The sequence below is a fragment of the Medicago truncatula genome, chromosome 8 (genome assembly GCF_003473485.1).
Source record: "Medicago truncatula cultivar Jemalong A17 chromosome 8, MtrunA17r5.0-ANR, whole genome shotgun sequence".
NCBI lineage: Eukaryota > Viridiplantae > Streptophyta > Magnoliopsida > Fabales > Fabaceae > Medicago > Medicago truncatula.
Genome location: NC_053049.1, coordinates 39,380,101 through 39,399,215, shown reverse-complemented (window position 1 = coordinate 39,399,215; position 19,115 = coordinate 39,380,101). Strand labels below are relative to the sequence as shown.

The window sequence follows — 19,115 nt, the reverse complement described above, 5'->3', positions numbered from 1 at the left end:
ATGATACATCATGTCACATCAGCAAAAATACATAGTCAATTGATCTAGGGGGTTTTCCAAAACAAATCTTTTTTATAACGATGGATTCCGAAAAAATTTCTATTAACCCTTATTTTATTTTTTTTGTCAAGCTATAAAACCTAGTTTTGCTTCTTATTTTTATTTACTTCCTACACTTTTTCTTCTTCTTCTCTTCTCTTAATTAACACCACGACTATGTACCCTCACCGTTTCCCCGGCGGCCACCGACCGCCAGGGCAACCTCCTCCAAACCCTAACGCCTTCTACCCCAACTATTACAGCCCTTCCCACAACTTCCATCTCCCTAACTCTCCCTGGCCTCATTCCTTCCCTCCTCCGCAGCACAACCCATATGCCTTCGCTCCTCCGCCACAAAACCCTCCCGGTGTTGTTCCTCCACCGCAAAACCCTTACGCTCATCGCCCTCAAAACCCGCCCCCTTCCACCTCTACTGCTCCACCGAATAAACCATCCGGCTCCGCTCCTCGGCCTCCAAACCAGCCCGACTCCACTCCACGGCAGCAGAATCCCAAACAAGCAATCGACAAGGCTGAAAATGCTTCCTCTAAAGCCTGCCGTGAACTTCTGGCCGCCGGAGACTCTGTATCCGCATGGAAAGTATCTCAGAAAGCTCTCTTGACACTAAAAGTTGATTCTTTAAACTCTTTAGGCATCAAAATGCAGCAGGTTCCCACTCTTCACCGCCTTATGATCACTGAAGGAAAGGTATATAATATAAAAACAAGTTTTTTTTTATTGGTTTAGTTTTATGATGAATTTTGACCTAGAAAAACAATAAGAGAAACTATTAATATTAAGTACGGTTTAGGGATTAATGAGTTTGACCGAAAATGGTTTATGATAGATAGAACATTATGGCTTAATTTAATTAATGTAGCTGACCCCACTTAGTGGGATAAAGCTTGGTTATTGTTGTTTTTGTGGTTGCTGTAGTTCAATGATAATTTGATCAAAAGGGGTTGATTGGTTTTCAATGTTATATTTTGGTTGCTTTGTGAAGGTGAATGCTTTTGTTCATTGCTTTGTTGGTGTTCGGAGGATCACTTCTTTGTATGATTTGGAACTGGCTATATGCAAAAACGAAGGTGTTGATAGCTTTGAAGAGCTTGGATTGGGGCCTTTTTTGCGCCATCCTTTAGTTATTCATTATTTTTCGGTTCGTTCTAACGTGGCTGAAGTATGTAAGATAACCAGTGAGGAGATAATTCAGTTTTTGAGCGAGTTTTTAGACGTTTCTAAAGCTAAAGCAGTTGTTGGGGTTGAAGAGTTTCTCGAGTTTATTGCCAAGAAGCGGTCTGTTGAAAGCATGGAATTGCTTGGGATTCGAATTCAGAACTTGGGGTACGTTATGTTTGGAAAGGGTGTGTAGTGGTTTATGATATTAGAAAGAGGCAGATAGATTGAAAATGTTTATGTGATAATGATTGAATGAATTCTCTTTACTGACAACAGATTTGACCTGTTGCCAACAGCTCTTGATAAATTATATCCTTAGACAATGTTTTATTAGCTTCACAATAAAGATCCCCTTACCTCTAGGGTGTAAAATGGAAGAGGATGATCAGTTCAAGGGGATGATGAGTAGAAAGACTGTATAGGCAGCACTTGGTGGCTCAACCTCCCTACGAACTGAATCACTCATTTTATACCTCCTTTCCTTATCCTTAATTCACCCATAAAAGATCTTTTCTTCTCTCTCCGCACTCATGCATTCCTCAATAATACTCCATATTCTTAGTCGTCCAAACATTCTTTTATATCAATTTAACAATGATCCTATTCTCGCATGTTGCTATTCTCACTTTCCTGTCACAAGTTTTTTCTTCCTATTATATAATAGTCTAATGGGAGGTCTAGTTCCATATCAAATGTAATTTTCACACATATTATAAGTTTTGGTTATGAAAAAAAATGCATATAGGCAGTTAATTACGACAATGTAGTTATAGTTTTATTAGCACACACCATGACACCACCAATTTCCCCTGTCCTCCCAAACACCCACGGAGGAGTGAAATAATTGCTTTTATCTTGTCAGGGTATTTGATACTCCTTTCGTTCCTTTTTACGTGTCGTTTTAGAATAGTACACTCAAACTAAAAGTGGAATTTTGGAGGTTTTTTCTTCTTCCTATAATGCCCTCATTTTAATCCACCAAAAATTTCCTATTTTTTTTGCATACACCCTCTCTTTCCAATAACTTGATGCCTCATCTTTTCTTCCATAACAAACAACTGTGATACACTTTCCCTCTTTCCAGTAAATTCCTATTTTTTTGCTCACACTCTATCTCTCCAATAAAATCAACGGCCCCCTCTCTTCCCCTCTTTCTCTTCTTTTTGAACATTCATGGAGTCTTTTGTTTTTCCATCAAAATTGTTCTTTTATTTTGCGCTTGAAATTTTTAACAATGTTACTGATCTTATTTATGGAATTTTAACTCTTCATGGAACCATTATTAAAGGTAACAAAATTTTGTTTCATGTAAGTTTAAATTTGCATATAAATAAAAAACAAGCTAGAGTTTTCCAATTACATAGCATTAATTAGTTTTATTGAAAAGCAGTAAGTATGAGTAATTGACCTTTGGTTTGGACTTGAATAGGCCATGTTATCCTAATTAATGATTTTGTGATCACAGAATGCACATAGCTGCCATAAAGGAAGCTAGAAAATCAGAGCAATCTACACTAGAGAAATGTTTGAAGACATTAAGATCGAAAAGTGGCAAGCTTGGGAAGCGTCCTATTTCTTCCTCTCAGAAAAAGCAGTTAGATGAACGCTTTAGCACCATTGCTCAGCGTGTTGAGTCATTTTCTTCTGTTGAAAAGTCTTTTTGTGGAAAGCATATTCGATTTACGTCGTCGAGCTCAGAAGATGAAGGTAGTGATTATTATACAGATAATGATCAGAATGATAGCATTATTATGAACAGTTGGTCAAACCCATCATCACAATTTGGCAGAAGTTTAGAACGAATGAGTAGTTGTCCCTATCCATCTGCAACAGAAGAGATGGCACGCCTTGTGGTGAAGGGTGATAAGCAGGGAGGCTCCCTTTCTAATGGCAGTCTTAAAAATGAATTTACTGAGCCCCCTAGGAAAAAAAGAAAATCTGAATTGGATTTACCGGACCCCCTACCTTTTAAGCACTTTAACTTTAAGTATAAAAAGGTTGATCCAACACCAACAAAAAATGGTAACGCAACCGAGATAAATACTATGGATGAATGTCTTTCTATCACTGATGATGCTTTGCAGATGTTTGTCACAACCTGGAAGGAAGCATGTTTGGAGCACAATGTTGGTGAGGTAGGTGTTTAAGATCACTAAAATGAGATGATAATGATATACTCATAGCAATATTTTTTTTTCGTTGCTCCTCTCTGGAGATAGGTTCATTTGGTTGGTCTGTTATGAAATTGCACTATGGAATTATGACAATGCACATTTTGAAGATTTGATTTCATCATGTTGCCCCATTGCTTTGCCCATTTTATCTTATATTTCATTTTGGCTAATTATTAATTGTTTTATTTTTTTCCTTAAAATCTTGATGTCTGAATTTAGAAGCACTTCCATGGCTTGAAGGTTGTGATCCTTCCATAACATTTAAGAGCGATCTAATATCTTAATGTGCTATGGATCAGAGGGTAAATTATCATATTTGCTGACTTTGCTACTATATCCTATAGGAAAGATTACCCCATACTTGTTTGTGATTCTGATTCCAGGGAATTGCAAGTCTTTTATGTTCTAACATTCCCTCTTTCCTTCCTTTTTCTTTCTTATATATCATTTTTTTTTCTAGTCATCTCTGCCAAAAGGCATTCGTAAGGTATTCACCGAGCCAACACATCAGAAGGATAATTATATCCTCTTGATGGTTGAGATGCTTTATGTTTTCATGACGTGTCATTCAGTCAGGAGCTAGGGGGCATGTTTCTCAGTTCCTTAATCGATAAATCTAGAAAACCCTTAGCACCCAGTTTTCTACTTGCTTTTATGTGATGCTAAAGGGGATAAACTAGTCATCATGTTCAAAATAACTGCTCAAAGGTCTCTGGGACTCAGCAATAAGCAGCTTTGGATTTCTTATGGCCCATAGCTGGTGAATCAGTTAGTCAGTTTTCTGTTACAGTTGTGTGCTCCTTTTGTATCTATTTAAAAAAATTCAATATCTTCTTCTTGAGTTTATGGATCCTATTCAAAGACCTCCTAGCTTTGTAAAATTTTCCATTGAAAAAGGCTTCTATTCATTTTTTCGATGCTTTTGATTGAAAGAGATTACACATATCTTCATAGGTGTCTCTTTTCCCTTAAATTTGTGACAGGTTTGAAATGGAATAATTGTTTTTGCTTCTATTTGGTGTTCCGCTCACGGGCATTTCAAATCCTCATGTTTTTTCTAGTAGCTTGGTTTATTTTATTATCCTGTAATCCACTCTCTCTTCCGTGCTATGACTTATTATTCATCTACATCTTTATAGTAGCCTTGAAGCTCTTTCTGCATATTTGCTTTTGAATGAGAAGCGTAGTTTTTTAAATCACAATGTATGTGTAGGTTTTCTTCAGGATGCTTCAATTCTATGGAGTAAAACCCAAGGGAAAGAGGAAAATCCGAATGTTGTTCGTAGAATACCCCTTCTTAATTGGGCTGCTAAATGCTGCTGTAAGCTTCTTTTTGACGACTCTATTATTTTTCCTTCACACATAAATTTATAGTATATTGTTGAATTTATATTGTAATTAACCACTTTATTTGAGACCTAACTTCCTTCTCATTTACGTTAAGTAGATGTTGTAAATAGTTGGCTTGTTTTTTGTTTGCTAAATGTTCATTTGGCTTGAACTTCCCTCAATCACACAATGGGCTAATATCATTATGTTTCATGCTAAGCTAATGCTACTTTTACCACCTCAATTCTTCCTTCTCTTTCCCTCTTTATTGTAAAATAGAAACCACTTAACTAACAACACATAACTGATATACGTAACTGACCCAAATAATAATAAAAACATAACTGCATAGTAACTAACACTGCACTTTCCTCTTATAATGTTATCTTTAAGAGGTCTAACAATAAGCTGATGTAATAACTACACTCAATAATGTAACTCAGTTTACCATTGAATACAGACAGTTCAGATTCAGTTTATATCCCTTCTGCTTTGATGCTCTCTAATACGGGTAAGTAATAGTGAGGGTGGACTAAATGTAGGACAATCTAATAGTTAGAGGTAGTCGGAGACCAATGAAAATTATAGGACCAACCATTTAGTGAGATTTAGAGGTAAACGGTCTATATATCTTCACACCAAATGTAGTGTCGATTGGTTCATGTAGCTGACATCACTTAATGGAATAAGTCTTGATGGTGGTTGCTGCTAGAACTATATGAGGTCAAATCTAGCACTTCTAGTGCTCATTGCAGTGTTCTTTGGTGTAAGCTTTTGATGTTTTCAGGATTTTACAGGTTGTTTGAATTGACGATTGAAAAGCTCTTAAATATTGGTGCTTTTTTCGTCCTTATGGTTAGGGAGGACATATTGTTACTCATAGCACATTTTAACTGCAGCTTTGCTAATAGTTATCGGGTCTTGCTAACATGTGCCCTTAGGGGCACTTGTTAAGGAATAAATAAAGAGAAGCTTTTGTGTTGAACGAGACAAATTTTTAACTTAGAAAAAATTTAACACATAATTTTCAACACAATATTTACATATATGGTTCATTAAGAAGTGCCCTATGGGCACATTTTAGCATTTGCCATGGTTACTTTCTGTATAAACATTTCAGGTTTCACTTTTCTGCTTGATTGTAACTTGTATGGTTTCCTATGGAATTGATCTGTTTACTATAGACCTTTTTTTCTTTCCGAAGTTGTATGATATCATCTAATGAAATTCTTTCATTCTAAAACGCCGCAGGTTTCAGCTATCAAATCTGGAATGTGGAATAGCATCTATGATACCTTCCAAGTCTTCAACCATAGTGAATTAAGCAACTCACCGACAAAGAGTTCTGAATTTGAGACCATAGATGTTGGACCCAGCCTGGAAAATGTACCATTAGTATCAAAAGATAGCGCAGAGAATACAAAATGTGAGTCTATTTGCCTTTTGAATCAAGCATTGTCTAACATATTTATCTACTAATTTTGGCCGTATCTATAGTTTTCTTTTTAAAGAGTTTTCTCTCGGCAAGATATGAAAATGGATTGCATTATAACGTAAGAGTTTTATGGGCCTACTCCTTATATTTTTATATAGGAGTGGTATATCCATGATTTAAGTCTGATGAGTACTCCAAGAATTTATTTTCTTCTGTTTTTAATTACCCAGGGTACATGCATTATTTGTTACTTTTTTCTTCTCTAAACTCCTTATCTCATGTGCTCATCCTGAAGTTGTGGAACTTATAACAGGTATTTCTGCTGAAGACGTTGTCGGAAAAATTGGAATGTATTTTGACCTTGATAACGAAGTATATAGAAATAGTGACTGGCAGGTGAAATATAAAATCATGTTTTTGAGAAAGTTTTGCAACTGTGAAAGTTGGTTGGCTGAGCAGTTTGGCGTGAAGAACTTCAATTCTCTTGGTCATGGGGACCTCTTATCATTCCTTGAGAATAATGTTAACCAGTTGCCTCATGAGCTGCTCAAACTATTGGGTGGTGACATGTGTGAAAATTCCACTTTCAAGGCCTGCATGTCCACAAATGAGTTGGTTGCTCTACTATCTCAGGCTATTTGTAGTTTGTGGGAGAATGAAACAGTAACCAAACAGATTATTTCCATGCTGCTTATGAGGCAGTTTCCTTCAATTGGTTTTGAATTTTTGGAAAGTGGGTCTCTTGAGGATCTGTTGGATACTGTTCGAGAGCATAAATCTAATGTGACTTCAAAATGTGTTGTATTTTCTGCAGCCATGATTGAAGAGCACTGCGATGTAGACTCATTAAGGGATGGAGATAACAATTTGTCCGGAATCACCACAGATACGTCTGAAATTGGCCATAAAACAAAAAGCTCTGAAACTATTACAGCAAAAAAAGCAATTGAAATGTTACTTAAGTCACCGATGTTGTCTGACTTGAGCAAGTGGTCTCATTGGGATCTTATGTTTGCACCCTCCCTTGGCTCGCTTATATCATGGTTGTTGAATGACGTAAATTCTGAAGAATTGTTGTGTTTGGTTACCAGAGATGGAAAAGTGATACGGATAGATCATTCTGCAACCTTAAAATCTTTCCTCGAGGCTGCAGTTCAAGGATCCTCCTTCCGAACTGCAGTGAGTTTATTATCTTTGATCTCACTAGTTGGGGGGAAAAGAAAAGTTCCATTGTCACTTCTGAAACGCGATGCTTGTAGTGCATTTGAAGTCATGTTTAGAAACTTTTTGGAAGATATTGAAGTATGTGATGATAAAAATGCTCGCCAGTCCGAGGAAGCTTTACGTAAAACTAAAATATTAACTGAAGTTTCAACTGCTAAAATGAGTGATGAGTTTGGCAAACACTTACATAAAGTGAATAAGGCAGTGTCAATTCTGTCAAGGTTTGTCCTTGACTGTCTAGGTTATCTACCTGCTGAATTTCATAGTTTTGCTGCTGATGTGTTGCTCTCTGGGATGCGATCTGTTTTCAAGGATGCTGCTGCAGCTATTTTATGTGAATGCAGGAACATGGAGCAGCATCTCATGCTTCATGAAATAGGGTTATCTCTGGGGATTACTGAGTGGATTAATGATTACCATGCATTTATTTCAAACGATACTTCTGATCATGCTTCATGCTTAAAAGATGCCAAAACTGAAATAAGCACAGGACTGAAGCATGGCCAAGGTATCTTGGATAATTCTGATGTTCCTGAAGTGAATATGGTTACATCACTTGTGCCATGTGGGCTCAATGAAATCTGTTCTGAAATCAGTCAAACAGTTGATGGAGAAAAGTCCAATGATGAATCTATGACTAGCCACTTAGAAGATTCATTTCAAAATGGCAAAGATGTTGATTCTACTCTGGTCATTGAATCTATTAGGCGAGATGAATTTGGCCTAGATCCCAGTCTTTCTGATATTGACAGTTGCATGTTGAAGAAGCAACATGCTAGGTTAGGGAGAGCATTACATTGTCTTTCACAAGAGCTATATTCTCAAGATTCACATTTTATCCTTGAATTGGTGAGGATTTCCTTTCAACTTCATTTCTTGTCATAAGAATAAAGGAATAATGGGGAATGCTTTTTGATTCTGTCATGCCTTTTTTATTATTGTTTGTAAAATACATGTACTGATCCAATACTTAGTAACTGTTGGAAATAGAATATAATAATGTTCCACTTTCCAAGTGCAATTTGAATTATATCATAGGGTTCATTGCATTCTTAGGCTCAATGTACCTTAGAAGTTAAAGCTAGTTATAATTTCTCTTCCTGTAAATTGTACTTATCATATATATATAAGTAGATGCTTTTGCTTGCGTGGATTGGCTAAGTTGTGTTCTGGTGGTTTGGAGTAATTATAATGTAAGGCAGTGGTAATGTTCTTAAAATGTTCGTAAAATCTTATTGAATTGCAGTTTTTGAGATATTATTAACATCGTATCACCATTTTGGAGTTTTATTTACTCTTGGCCAGAACGTTATCAACTTATTCTATAGAAGTTTTGTATAAATCCTTGGCATTACTTTTTACTGTTTATGAAGGGGTGATTTTGATAAATCTTTCAAATTTAAGATGCACTCTCATTATTGGAAATTCTGTATGCTGTTGGTAAGCTGTGAGAGTTATTGTTCAGCACATGTATCTTATGGTTTCTCCTTTTGATTCAGGTTCAAAATGCTGATGATAATAATTATCCAGAAAATGTGGAGCCAACTCTTGCTTTCATTCTTCAAGATTCTGGTATTGTTGTATTGAATAATGAGCGAGGATTCTCTGCTCAAAATATGAGAGCACTTTGTGATGTTGGAAATTCAACAAAGAAAGGGTCCAGTACTGGATACATCGGGAAGAAAGGCATTGGCTTCAAGTCTGTATTCCGAGTATGTTGAGGAAACATTTTCCTTTCATCTTTATACTTCTTCCTATGATATTTTGTGCTCATGTTTATCTGTTTTATTTGATGGCACTCTTTTATCTGCATCCTTCCTATGATACACATGTCCGTTGTTTTTAATTCTGTGTTGTTTATATGGAAAATATCTCATAATATTTGAGTTGTAAGGACTAATTCAAAATATCTTATATTATCTCATAGGAATGGTATTTGTATTTTCTGTATATTTCATGATTTAGTTTGTTGTATAATTAACATCAAGATTCTAGGAATTTTGTTGTATAATTGACATTAGGATTCTATAAATCATGATAAATAGTTCCGTTATTTGATTAAGATTAGGAGTCTAGTTTTTGTTTGTATAATAATTGGTTAATTTTTTAACTGAACTCATCAATTCTAACTCTTTATTTGTATTCTTCCATCGTGTATCTAAAACCCTGAAATTTCAAGAATTAGATTGTCTGTAATGAAGTAATGCAGCATTCTAAACCCGATACACAAATGCATTCCGATTTGGGGCTTAATCTGTTACTACAACCTTTTAAAATTCAATATTCTATGTCCAAATAATTTCCTGGCACAAACATTTAATCAAGGTTATGTTTTTACTGTTATGATTAATTGTGTCAAGTCTTTATTACATAAAATATCCAAGTCATTACTACACACACACACACACACGTAATACATATATCATCAGACTGTTGATCACCCAAAGATGACGTGTTTCAGTTGTATTTGTAAGAAAATGATATATTTACAATGATATATTTACAAACAAGTTTTAATTTATGTATTATCTAAATAAAAGAAACTCGTTTCTTTTCCTTAAGGTTTTCTAATTGTACTTTTCGGTTATTAATATATTCTTCACATAATGAGTTTTATTGACTTTGGTTGGTTTCACTGCAGGTCACAGATGCTCCAGAGATTCACTCCAATGGTTTTCATGTTAAATTTGATATTAGTGAAGGCCAGATTGGTTTTGTTTTGCCCACATTAGTTCCTCCATGTGATATTGGGCTGCTCAGGAGGATGGCATTTACTGGTACTGATTCATATGGCGATAATCCCTGGAACACATGCATTATGCTTCCGTTCAGATCTCATCTATCAGACGGAGCTGTCATGAATAATATTATGACTATGTTTTCAGATCTCCATCCTTCGTTGTTACTATTTCTTCACCGCCTTAAGTGTATCAAGTTGAGAAACTTGCTTAATGATACAATTATTGTTATGAAAAAAGAAATTTCAGAAGACGGTATCATCAAGGTTTCTCATGGGAAAGAGAGAATGGCATGGTTCGTAGTATCTCAGAAGTTGCAGACAAATTCCATTCGCTTTGACGTGCAAACAACTGAAATATCTATGGCGTTTACACTGCAGGAATCCGACGATGGTTATAGTCCATGTTTAGACCAGCAACCAGTTTTTGCTTTTCTTCCTTTAAGAACATATGGCCTGAAATTTATTCTTCAAGGCGATTTTGTTCTTCCCTCATCCAGAGAGGAAGTTGATGGAGATAGCCCATGGAATCAATGGTTGTTGTCAGAGTATCCTAATTTGTTTGTCAAGGCAGTGAGAGAGTTTTGTGAGCTTCCCTGTTTTAGGAGTGAGCCTGGAAAGGGATTGTCAGCTTTCATGAGCTTCATTCCTTTAGTTGGGGAAGTGCATGGTTTTTTCTCCACTCTCCCTCGTTTGATTATTTCAAAATTACGCATGATGAACTGCTTACTTGTGGAGGGTGACAACAAAGGATGGGCCTCTCCATGCAAGGTATTGAGAGGTTGGACTGAGCAGGTGCGCTGTCTTCTTCCTGATGAAATACTTCTTGAACATCTAGGGCTCAGATACTTGGATAAAAATGTACTTCTGTCTGATACGCTGGCAAGGGCACTTGGCATTGAGGAGTTTGGGCCTTCAGTACTTGTTCGAGTAATGTCATCTTTGTGTTATACCAAGAATTGGCTGATATCAATGAATATGAGTTGGTTGGCATCTTTTCTAAATACACTCTATGTGTTGATGTTTGATTCATCGGGCACAATATCAATAAATTTTGAAATAAAAGATGATATTCTAAAACGGCTTAAAAAAACACCTTTCATTCCACTTTCAGATGGTACATACAGTTCAGTGGATGAAGGAACTATATGGTTGCAGTCCAATACTTTTAACACAGGATTTGATGGTGAGCATAAAATTGAAGCTTTCCCCAATTTATTTGCTAAACTACGGACTGTAAGTCCTTCGCTTCTTTCTGCAGCTTCTGATACTTCAAGCTTGAATGTGACTTCTTTGGACAATGTTACTCGATTACTTCAGACTATTGGTGTTCAACAGTTGTCTGCACATGATGTTGTGAAGTTGCATATTTTGCCTGTGTTGTCTGATGAAGCAATGGCAAACAAGAACAAAATGCTGATGATAGAATATATATGTTTTGTGATGCTGTACCTGAAATCTACTTGTTCTGATTGTGATAGGGAGGATATAATCTCAGAGTTGCGTTATAAATCTTTATTGTTGACAGATTGTGGTTTTAAATGTCCTTCTAAGATACCAATTCATTTTTGCCCTGGATTTGGGAATCCTGTCACTCCAAAAATATTGGCTGATGCTGTGAATATGAGGTGGCATGAAGTCGACATAAGCTATCTACAGCACCCGGTAAATGAGTCAGTTTCATCTTCACTAATCAAGTGGAGGGAATTTTTTGAGGAAATTGGGATCACTGATTTTGCTCAAATAGTCCAGGTGGATAAGACGGCTGTTGATATATGTGATGCCACTTTTAAGCAGGTGATGTGGGATAGAGGTCTGATTTCTGCTGAATCAATAGTCAAAGATTGGGAATCCCCAGAAATAGTGCAATTAGGATCATTATTATCTAAAAGCGGTAATCAAGGAAATTGCAAGTACTTCTTGGAGGTTCTTGATACATTATGGGATGCTTGCTATAGTGATAAAGCTAGAGGTTGCTTCTACTCTAAATCTGTTGGAGATGGACATCCCTTTAAGTCTACTTTCATATCCAACTTATGTGATATCCGATGGGTGGTATCGACCTTGGATGATGAGCTACACTATCCTAAAGATTTATTTCATGATTGTGAAGCAGTCCGGCAGACCCTTGGAACTTTTGCGCCATATGCTGTTCCAAAGGTTAGTTGTTTTGTACATTTGTGTGATACAGTGTAAGTGAGTACTTTTAATGATTAATTTTTTAGTTTATGATGTAATTGCAAACTGGCATGTAGAGATTAATTATCAATATGGTTTGCTTGCTTGGATCTTGGGGCTATTATCTGTAGTTCATTCTTGAATTTTATTTCCTGTTTTTATTTCTGATTTTGTGTCATATGCTTGGGTTGATTGTCCTGCTATATATAGGGTTGGTAATATATATGGTTTGCTTACTTGGGTCTCGGGCCTATTATCTGTAGCTCGTTCAGAATTTTATTTCCTGTTTTCATTTCTGATTTTGTGTCGTATACTTAGGTTGATTTTCCTGCTATATTTAGGGTTCGTAATATAAGGCACATTATTTGTCTTAAGGATTTCAGCTTAATATAGATTTTGATTGATATTTTGATGATTTGAGAAAATTTATTTATGGTTTTTTCCTTGTGGCTCTTGTTTTACATTAGTGTTTGTGCTTGTATGTGGATTTTTTAATAGTACAACATTCCTGTCTGTCAAAAAAGGAAATAACGGCTGTGGGTTCATATAGGTGAAAAGTGAAAGATTGGTAAACGATATTGGGTTAAAGACTAGAGTTACTCTTGATGACATTTTGGATATTCTTAAAGCCTGGAGAAAATCATCAAAGACTTCATTCAAGACCAGGTGTGTACGTTTTAGGCTTTTATGTACAGACAAAGGGCCCTTTTGTTACGGATTAAAATAAAAGTGATTTTGACATAAAATAATTTAGAGATTATATTTTAGAGATTTTATGAAAAATCATAATCTATTTTGCGTTTGTTTACCGTGATAAAAATCACTTTTTTTAAACAAATAATTTAGTTTGTTTGGATACAACTATATAAAAGGGATTTTTTTTGTTACAAAATTAGTTCAATCTTTTAAATCATATTTTCTCTCTCCTCTAAAAAAAATCTATTTTTTGAGAAGCTGCTCTTAACAACTTCTCATTTGAAGCTGTTTTTAGATTTTTTTTAGATTCTGATTTTTTTAAAAAGTTGTAACAAACGGATGCAACATTCTCAAAAGTGATTATTTTGTTAAAAAAAGTGATTTTTTTTCTTAAAAAAGCTATAACAAACGGGCTCAAAAATGGCTTTGATTGTTTGAGTAACCACACTTTTCATCAATAAAACACGAATATGACATGGAAAATTGATATGATATGACTAATTTTAAAGTTGTAAAATATTTGGGTAAAACATAATAGATTAATACCGCACCAAGTCATAACAGAGAATCAATGTTTTCAAAAATCAACTACAGGCATTTTAGATACAATAAAAAACTTTGGTTCGTCTATTTTTTCTGGGTTTCATCTGCACTGGTATAAAAAATTAAAAGCAAAATTTTGTAGAATGCATGACGCTTTGAGGGAGGAAAGAGTATTACATGGTGTCCAATGATTGTTTATCATAACTATATGTATGACAGAGACACTGTCATCGCTTTGAAGTGTCCTCTTTGTTTGCTCTAATTATCCAATGTTCATTGCTTATTATTCACTTTTTTCTAAAATTTCTCAAAGATTAACTCTTGTCAAATCTTAAGATGTTAAATGGAAGCTATTAGTGGGTTTATATTGGCTACACACACACACTCTGATTATATGGGCTTTCTAAAAAAGTGCAACACATTTGTAGCTATGTTTGAATTGGGTACACACTAATTATCTGTGCTTTTTGTTTCTCCTTTTAAAATTACACAAATTCACTGACCAAGAAATTTTCATTTATCCCAGCATAAGTCAAATGTCCAAATTTTACACCTTCATTTGGAAGGAAATGATAGATCCAAAACAGAAAACCCTGGAAGATTTGATGTCTGGACCTTTTATATTTGTTCCCGACTCATCTGTCTATAGTCATGATGATGATGTTTGTGGGATGTTGGTGCATTCCAATGAAGTGTATTGGCATGATCCAACTGGCTCTGCTCAGAAGATGCAGGAGTTTGATCCTCAATGCAGCTCAATTCATTCTCGAATTAACAAGTCACTGTGCAATATTTACCCTGGCCTTCGTGGTTTCTTTGTTAATGAATGTGGGGTTCAAGAGGCACCTCCTCTACACAGCTATATTCAAATTTTGCTGCAGTTATCAACCATCACTCTGCCTTCACAAGCAGCAGATAAAGTAAGTCTATGGTGAGCAATAAATTATGACTTGATTTCTTTTGCCTGAAACATTCTTACCTTGCTCTTTTCTCTTTCCAGATTTTCCAAGTTTTCCTCATGTGGGCGGATGGACTAGAATCTGGTTTGTTGAGTGCTGATGATGTCGTATATTTGAAAGATTGTCTTTCCAAACTAGAATTTTCAGTGCTTCCCACTGTGCAAGATAAGTGGGTTTCATTGCATCCTTCGTTTGGTCTTGTCTGCTGGTGTGATGATAAAAAGTTGAAAGAAGAATTTAAGCATTCAAATAACCTTGACTTTATTTATTTTGGTGAAGAAACTGAGGTTAATAAAGATATAGTGCTAAAAAAAGTTTCCTTCCTTATGAAAAATTTAGGTATTCCAGCTATCTCAGAGGTATGATCACTCTTTCTTGTGCACTTCTTTATCTTGGTCATATTATTCATTGTAGTCTAGACACTTCTCACACTATGTTGTTACACTAACACATACATTTACGCACATGCACATGTGATTATTTTCTATTTTATTCAATATTTTGTATGATGGTCTACATACACTTTTTGTTTAAAAATGGGAATCAACTTGGAGTGACATGGCCCGTGCATGGGTGTTTGTTCTCCAAAAATGCCCAACATTGACATTGGTGGTTAATTACAAATTAACAACCACTTACAAGCCTCCTCAATTGCTCAAGCTTTTAATGTGATTATGAAATAAAATTAGTTACTTTTTTTGGCCATGTTGCAAAGCAATTAATTGGTAACAAAATACTTCATTTTATTATGTTAGCTATCAAACTTGGGAATATAGTCCACAGTGATGTTATTGTTATATGTCTAGCGTGATTTAATGTAACTCACATTTATGCATTATCTGAATTTTTTGGGATCAACTTTTTGCTTTGATAAAACATTTAAAAAGAAAAGACTAGAGTGCTTGATCCTTTTTGTTTTCCCTTTGACCTAATTTGGTGCTTTTTCTAGCATAGTCTCCTATTCATCTCTCAAACCTTTCCAAACTGATTAGACCTCTTAATAAACTTTAAGACACACCTCAGTAAAGTAAATGGAAGAAATTACCATAAAACTAAATTGAAAATTTGGACATAAGTAAGGGACTGTGTTGTTTAAGATTCAAAAAGCGATTTATGTGATACAAAGGAATAGGTTTCAAAAGTTGTTTACTTGTGGATTCAAAATTTACATCCAGTTGTCTTTCCGAAATTGTATGGGTATAAAGTCGTTTCGTTGAGAAAAGAGAAATTTGATGTATAAAGTTGTTCACTTGAGAAAGAGAATTTTGATATTCATATAATTACGTTAGTCCTATATGACAACATGCAGGTGGTGACTCGTGAGGCAATATATTATGGTCTATCTAATTGTAGCTTGAAAGAATCATTGATCAACAAGACTCTTCCATATGCTCAGCGCTACATTTATAAACGTCATAATGATAAATATGTTCAACTCAAGCAGTCTGGTTTCAGTATTTTGAATAATCTCAAAGTCATTGTTGTTGAGAAGCTGTTCTACAGGAATGTTATAAAGGACTGTGACAGTGTATCAAAGGAACGGGTTGAGTGTAGTTGTCTTCTACAGGTATGTTTAAATTCGTGAATTTTCATCAAAAAGCTGCATTCATTAATTGAATGAATATCCATGACAGAAACTGAAAACCACTGGCTATTATTTAGTTTGAAATACCATTTATTTGTTCACCTAGACTATCGATTTCGATTAGGGGCTTGAATTGAAGTTCTGGTTAAATGAAAACTTGAATGCGAAACATATTTTCCTCGAACTCTTGACTAACTTTGGTTCTCAATTTTATTCTCAATTGGTTATTCAAGAGATTTTCAAGATTTCACACTGCATCATTAAAATATTTAGATCATTGATTATTTTATTCTTTGTATGTATCAAACATGTATTGCATATCACAACTTTTCCTTGCGTAAGTTTTTTCTCTTCAGAACTGATATCTATATCACCTGTTTGTCTGTGTCTTTATCACAGGGAAACATTTTGTACATCATTCGAGAAGCAGATCATCATTCTTTGTTTATGGAGCTTTCGACTTTGTTACTTGCTGGGATTGATGGGGATTATGAAATTGACTTGGTAAATTTCCTTCATAGGATAACAAACATGGCAGAATCTGAGTCCCTTGAGAAAATGTTGAACAGCCAAAAAGTGCCGAAGCTTCCTGATGAAGAACCTGTTTGGGCATTATCTACTGTATCTTCGCTGGTAGAGGATGAAATACCACTCCCTTCAGATAATTTTCAATCATCAAATGAACAGCTATTGCCATTGCCAAAAAGGAAGGCTGGAATATGCTCAAACTGGCCACCTGCTGGTTGGAAAAATGCACCAGATTTCAATTATGCCCGTGACAATGGCTTCAAGACCCAACCTGCCCCTTTTAGTAGCTTTTCTGAGGTGAAAGTTGATAATTCCGAAGGCATTAGTGTCCCGCCAGTTTGTTATGAACAGGGATCAGTTTCTGTTGACTGGAATGTCATAGATGATCCACAAGCAAGTTCGGTGTCATTAGTGTTGAATGAAGAAGGAAACTTGAAAAATCAATCCTACCGTGATTTTGAGCCAACTAGTTTTGATCATTTTGAATTTGATCCTGTTAGTTTAGGTGAGTATATGGATGAATCTCGAGTTGAAGCTCACTCGAGTTCGCCAGCATGCTTCAACTCAAGTTTGCCAGCTTTTAGTATGAGAGACCGACCTCAAACTGGTACATATGACTCAGCACAAGCAAATGCAACTGGCAGATTAGGCGAGTTTCTTGCATATAAATACTTTGCTGGTAAAGATGGCAATGCTACTGTAAGGTGGGTTAATGAAGTTAATGAAACAGGACTTCCATATGATTTAATCGTTGGAGAGGATGCCAATAAAGAGTTTATAGAAGTTAAAGCAACTAGATTTCCAAGAAAAGACTGGTTCCACATCTCAATTAGAGAGTGGCAGTATGCAATTGAGAAAGGCAAATCTTTTAGTATTGCATTTGTTGCAATAACAGGAGATAACAATGCGCGGGTTGCTGTATTCAAAGATCCAGTTAAGTTATGTCAGCAAGGTGGGCTGCAACTGGTTGTTATGATGCCGAAGCAACAGATGCAGCTACCTGTTGTCTCGTAGCTTCAACGCTTGTTATATCATAGTTTGTGGATGGACTGGATATCACTTGATGCAAGATTCAAGATTTATTGATCACATAGGTTGTTCCTAATAATACTGTATTGATGTTGTGTGGGGTATATTTTTGCATGTATCAATCATCTAGAAATAAACCTAACCCCATGGTAAAGGATGGCTGAGCAAATGTTGTGGGAATAATAAGGAATACTCGAACACAGGTCTCCAATATTTTGGTAGAGGTTCCTGTCTGTCACTTTTTGCAAATACAAAGCAACATTTTTGAAGGTAGCATAGTAAGGATCCAATTTGATATAGAAAACGCTAGGAGAGATGCAAAGCTGCATGTTTTCCATAACAAACGTAATTATTCACTGTCCCTACTTTGGAATTTTGGTATTTATTTATTTATTAGCACCGTAAATTAATTATCAATATAAGATGTTTTTAATGTTAATGTATAAGATGTTTGATTTGTCTTGATGAATATTTTTAAAATATCAATCTTTTATAATTTTTTATTATAATGAATTAAAAACTTCTATGGTCAAAGTTGTTCATTGAAATGTGTAAAATGATTGATTGCAATGCATATTTAACAATTGACTCCCTAATATATGTTGTGATGTGAGCTGTGTCTGAAAATCTTTATATTTACCTTTTTAACAATCTTTAATTTATTTTTTATTGCCGAAAATCTCTTTTCTAAAAGTATATATATATATATATATATATATATATATATATATATATATATATATATATATATATATATTAAGATTCACTATAATTGAATTAGTTTCTAAAATGAAAATCTTTAATTTAACCTTTTCAACAACGGAAGATCTTTAATTTATTTTTTATTGCCGAAAATCTATTTTCTAAAAAGTTTTTATTTTATTTTTAGATTCACTATAATCCAATTAGTTTCTAAAATCTCGTTGTATCTAGTGAATTTGAAATTACATAACACTTGTTCAACGCCTCAATATTTGAAGGGAAAAAATATCTAAAGCCAATTAATACTTTGGCTTTTAAATATGATCTCCCTATGGGGTTCAAATCAATTTTATTGATAGGAGTTGGGGGAAAAGTTATGGTGCATAGGACATTTTCTTATGCACCGTGCATAAACACTTCACAACCATTGGATTTACATAAAAAAAGGCAGTATAAAAACAACTTTAAACAAAAAAAAGTCATAAACCAACACTCTTTCTCTCTCTAAGTTTGAAACTTAGAGAGAGATGCTTAGAGAGATGCTCTGCAAAAGAGTTTCTTCTCCGACCTCCTCTTTAAGCGCCGGCGCGGTGGCTGCGGGCCCAACAGGGCGGCGGCGCCGCACCGGAGATAGCAAAAACCTCCGTTTTCAAAAAAAAATCAAGAATCCGACATCCATTTTCTTTTTAAACTCAAATCCACCTTTAAAATTTTCGAAAAGCAAACACATATGCCTAGATCTAGCTTCAAAGATTCGAAAAAAAAGGACACGGAAGAA

The 19,115-nt window shown here is 35.1% G+C and overlaps 1 protein-coding gene across 1 annotated transcript; it reads left to right on the top strand.

Moving 5' to 3' along the window:
- The first annotated feature begins 178 nt into the window (after positions 1 to 178).
- On the top strand, positions 179 to 18,164 carry LOC11417982 (protein NO VEIN). The gene is made up of 13 exons (XM_003629621.4): positions 179 to 747; positions 1,043 to 1,383; positions 2,684 to 3,353; positions 4,606 to 4,713; positions 5,973 to 6,147; positions 6,470 to 8,229; positions 8,880 to 9,092; positions 10,022 to 12,277; positions 12,846 to 12,961; positions 14,061 to 14,454; positions 14,535 to 14,852; positions 15,803 to 16,060; positions 16,478 to 18,164. The coding sequence occupies exons 1-13, from the start codon at positions 217 to 219 to the stop codon at positions 17,618 to 17,620; spliced, it is 8,283 nt and encodes a 2,760-aa protein (XP_003629669.2). The 5' UTR covers positions 179 to 216; the 3' UTR covers positions 17,621 to 18,164.
- The last annotated feature ends 951 nt before the right edge of the window (positions 18,165 to 19,115 follow it).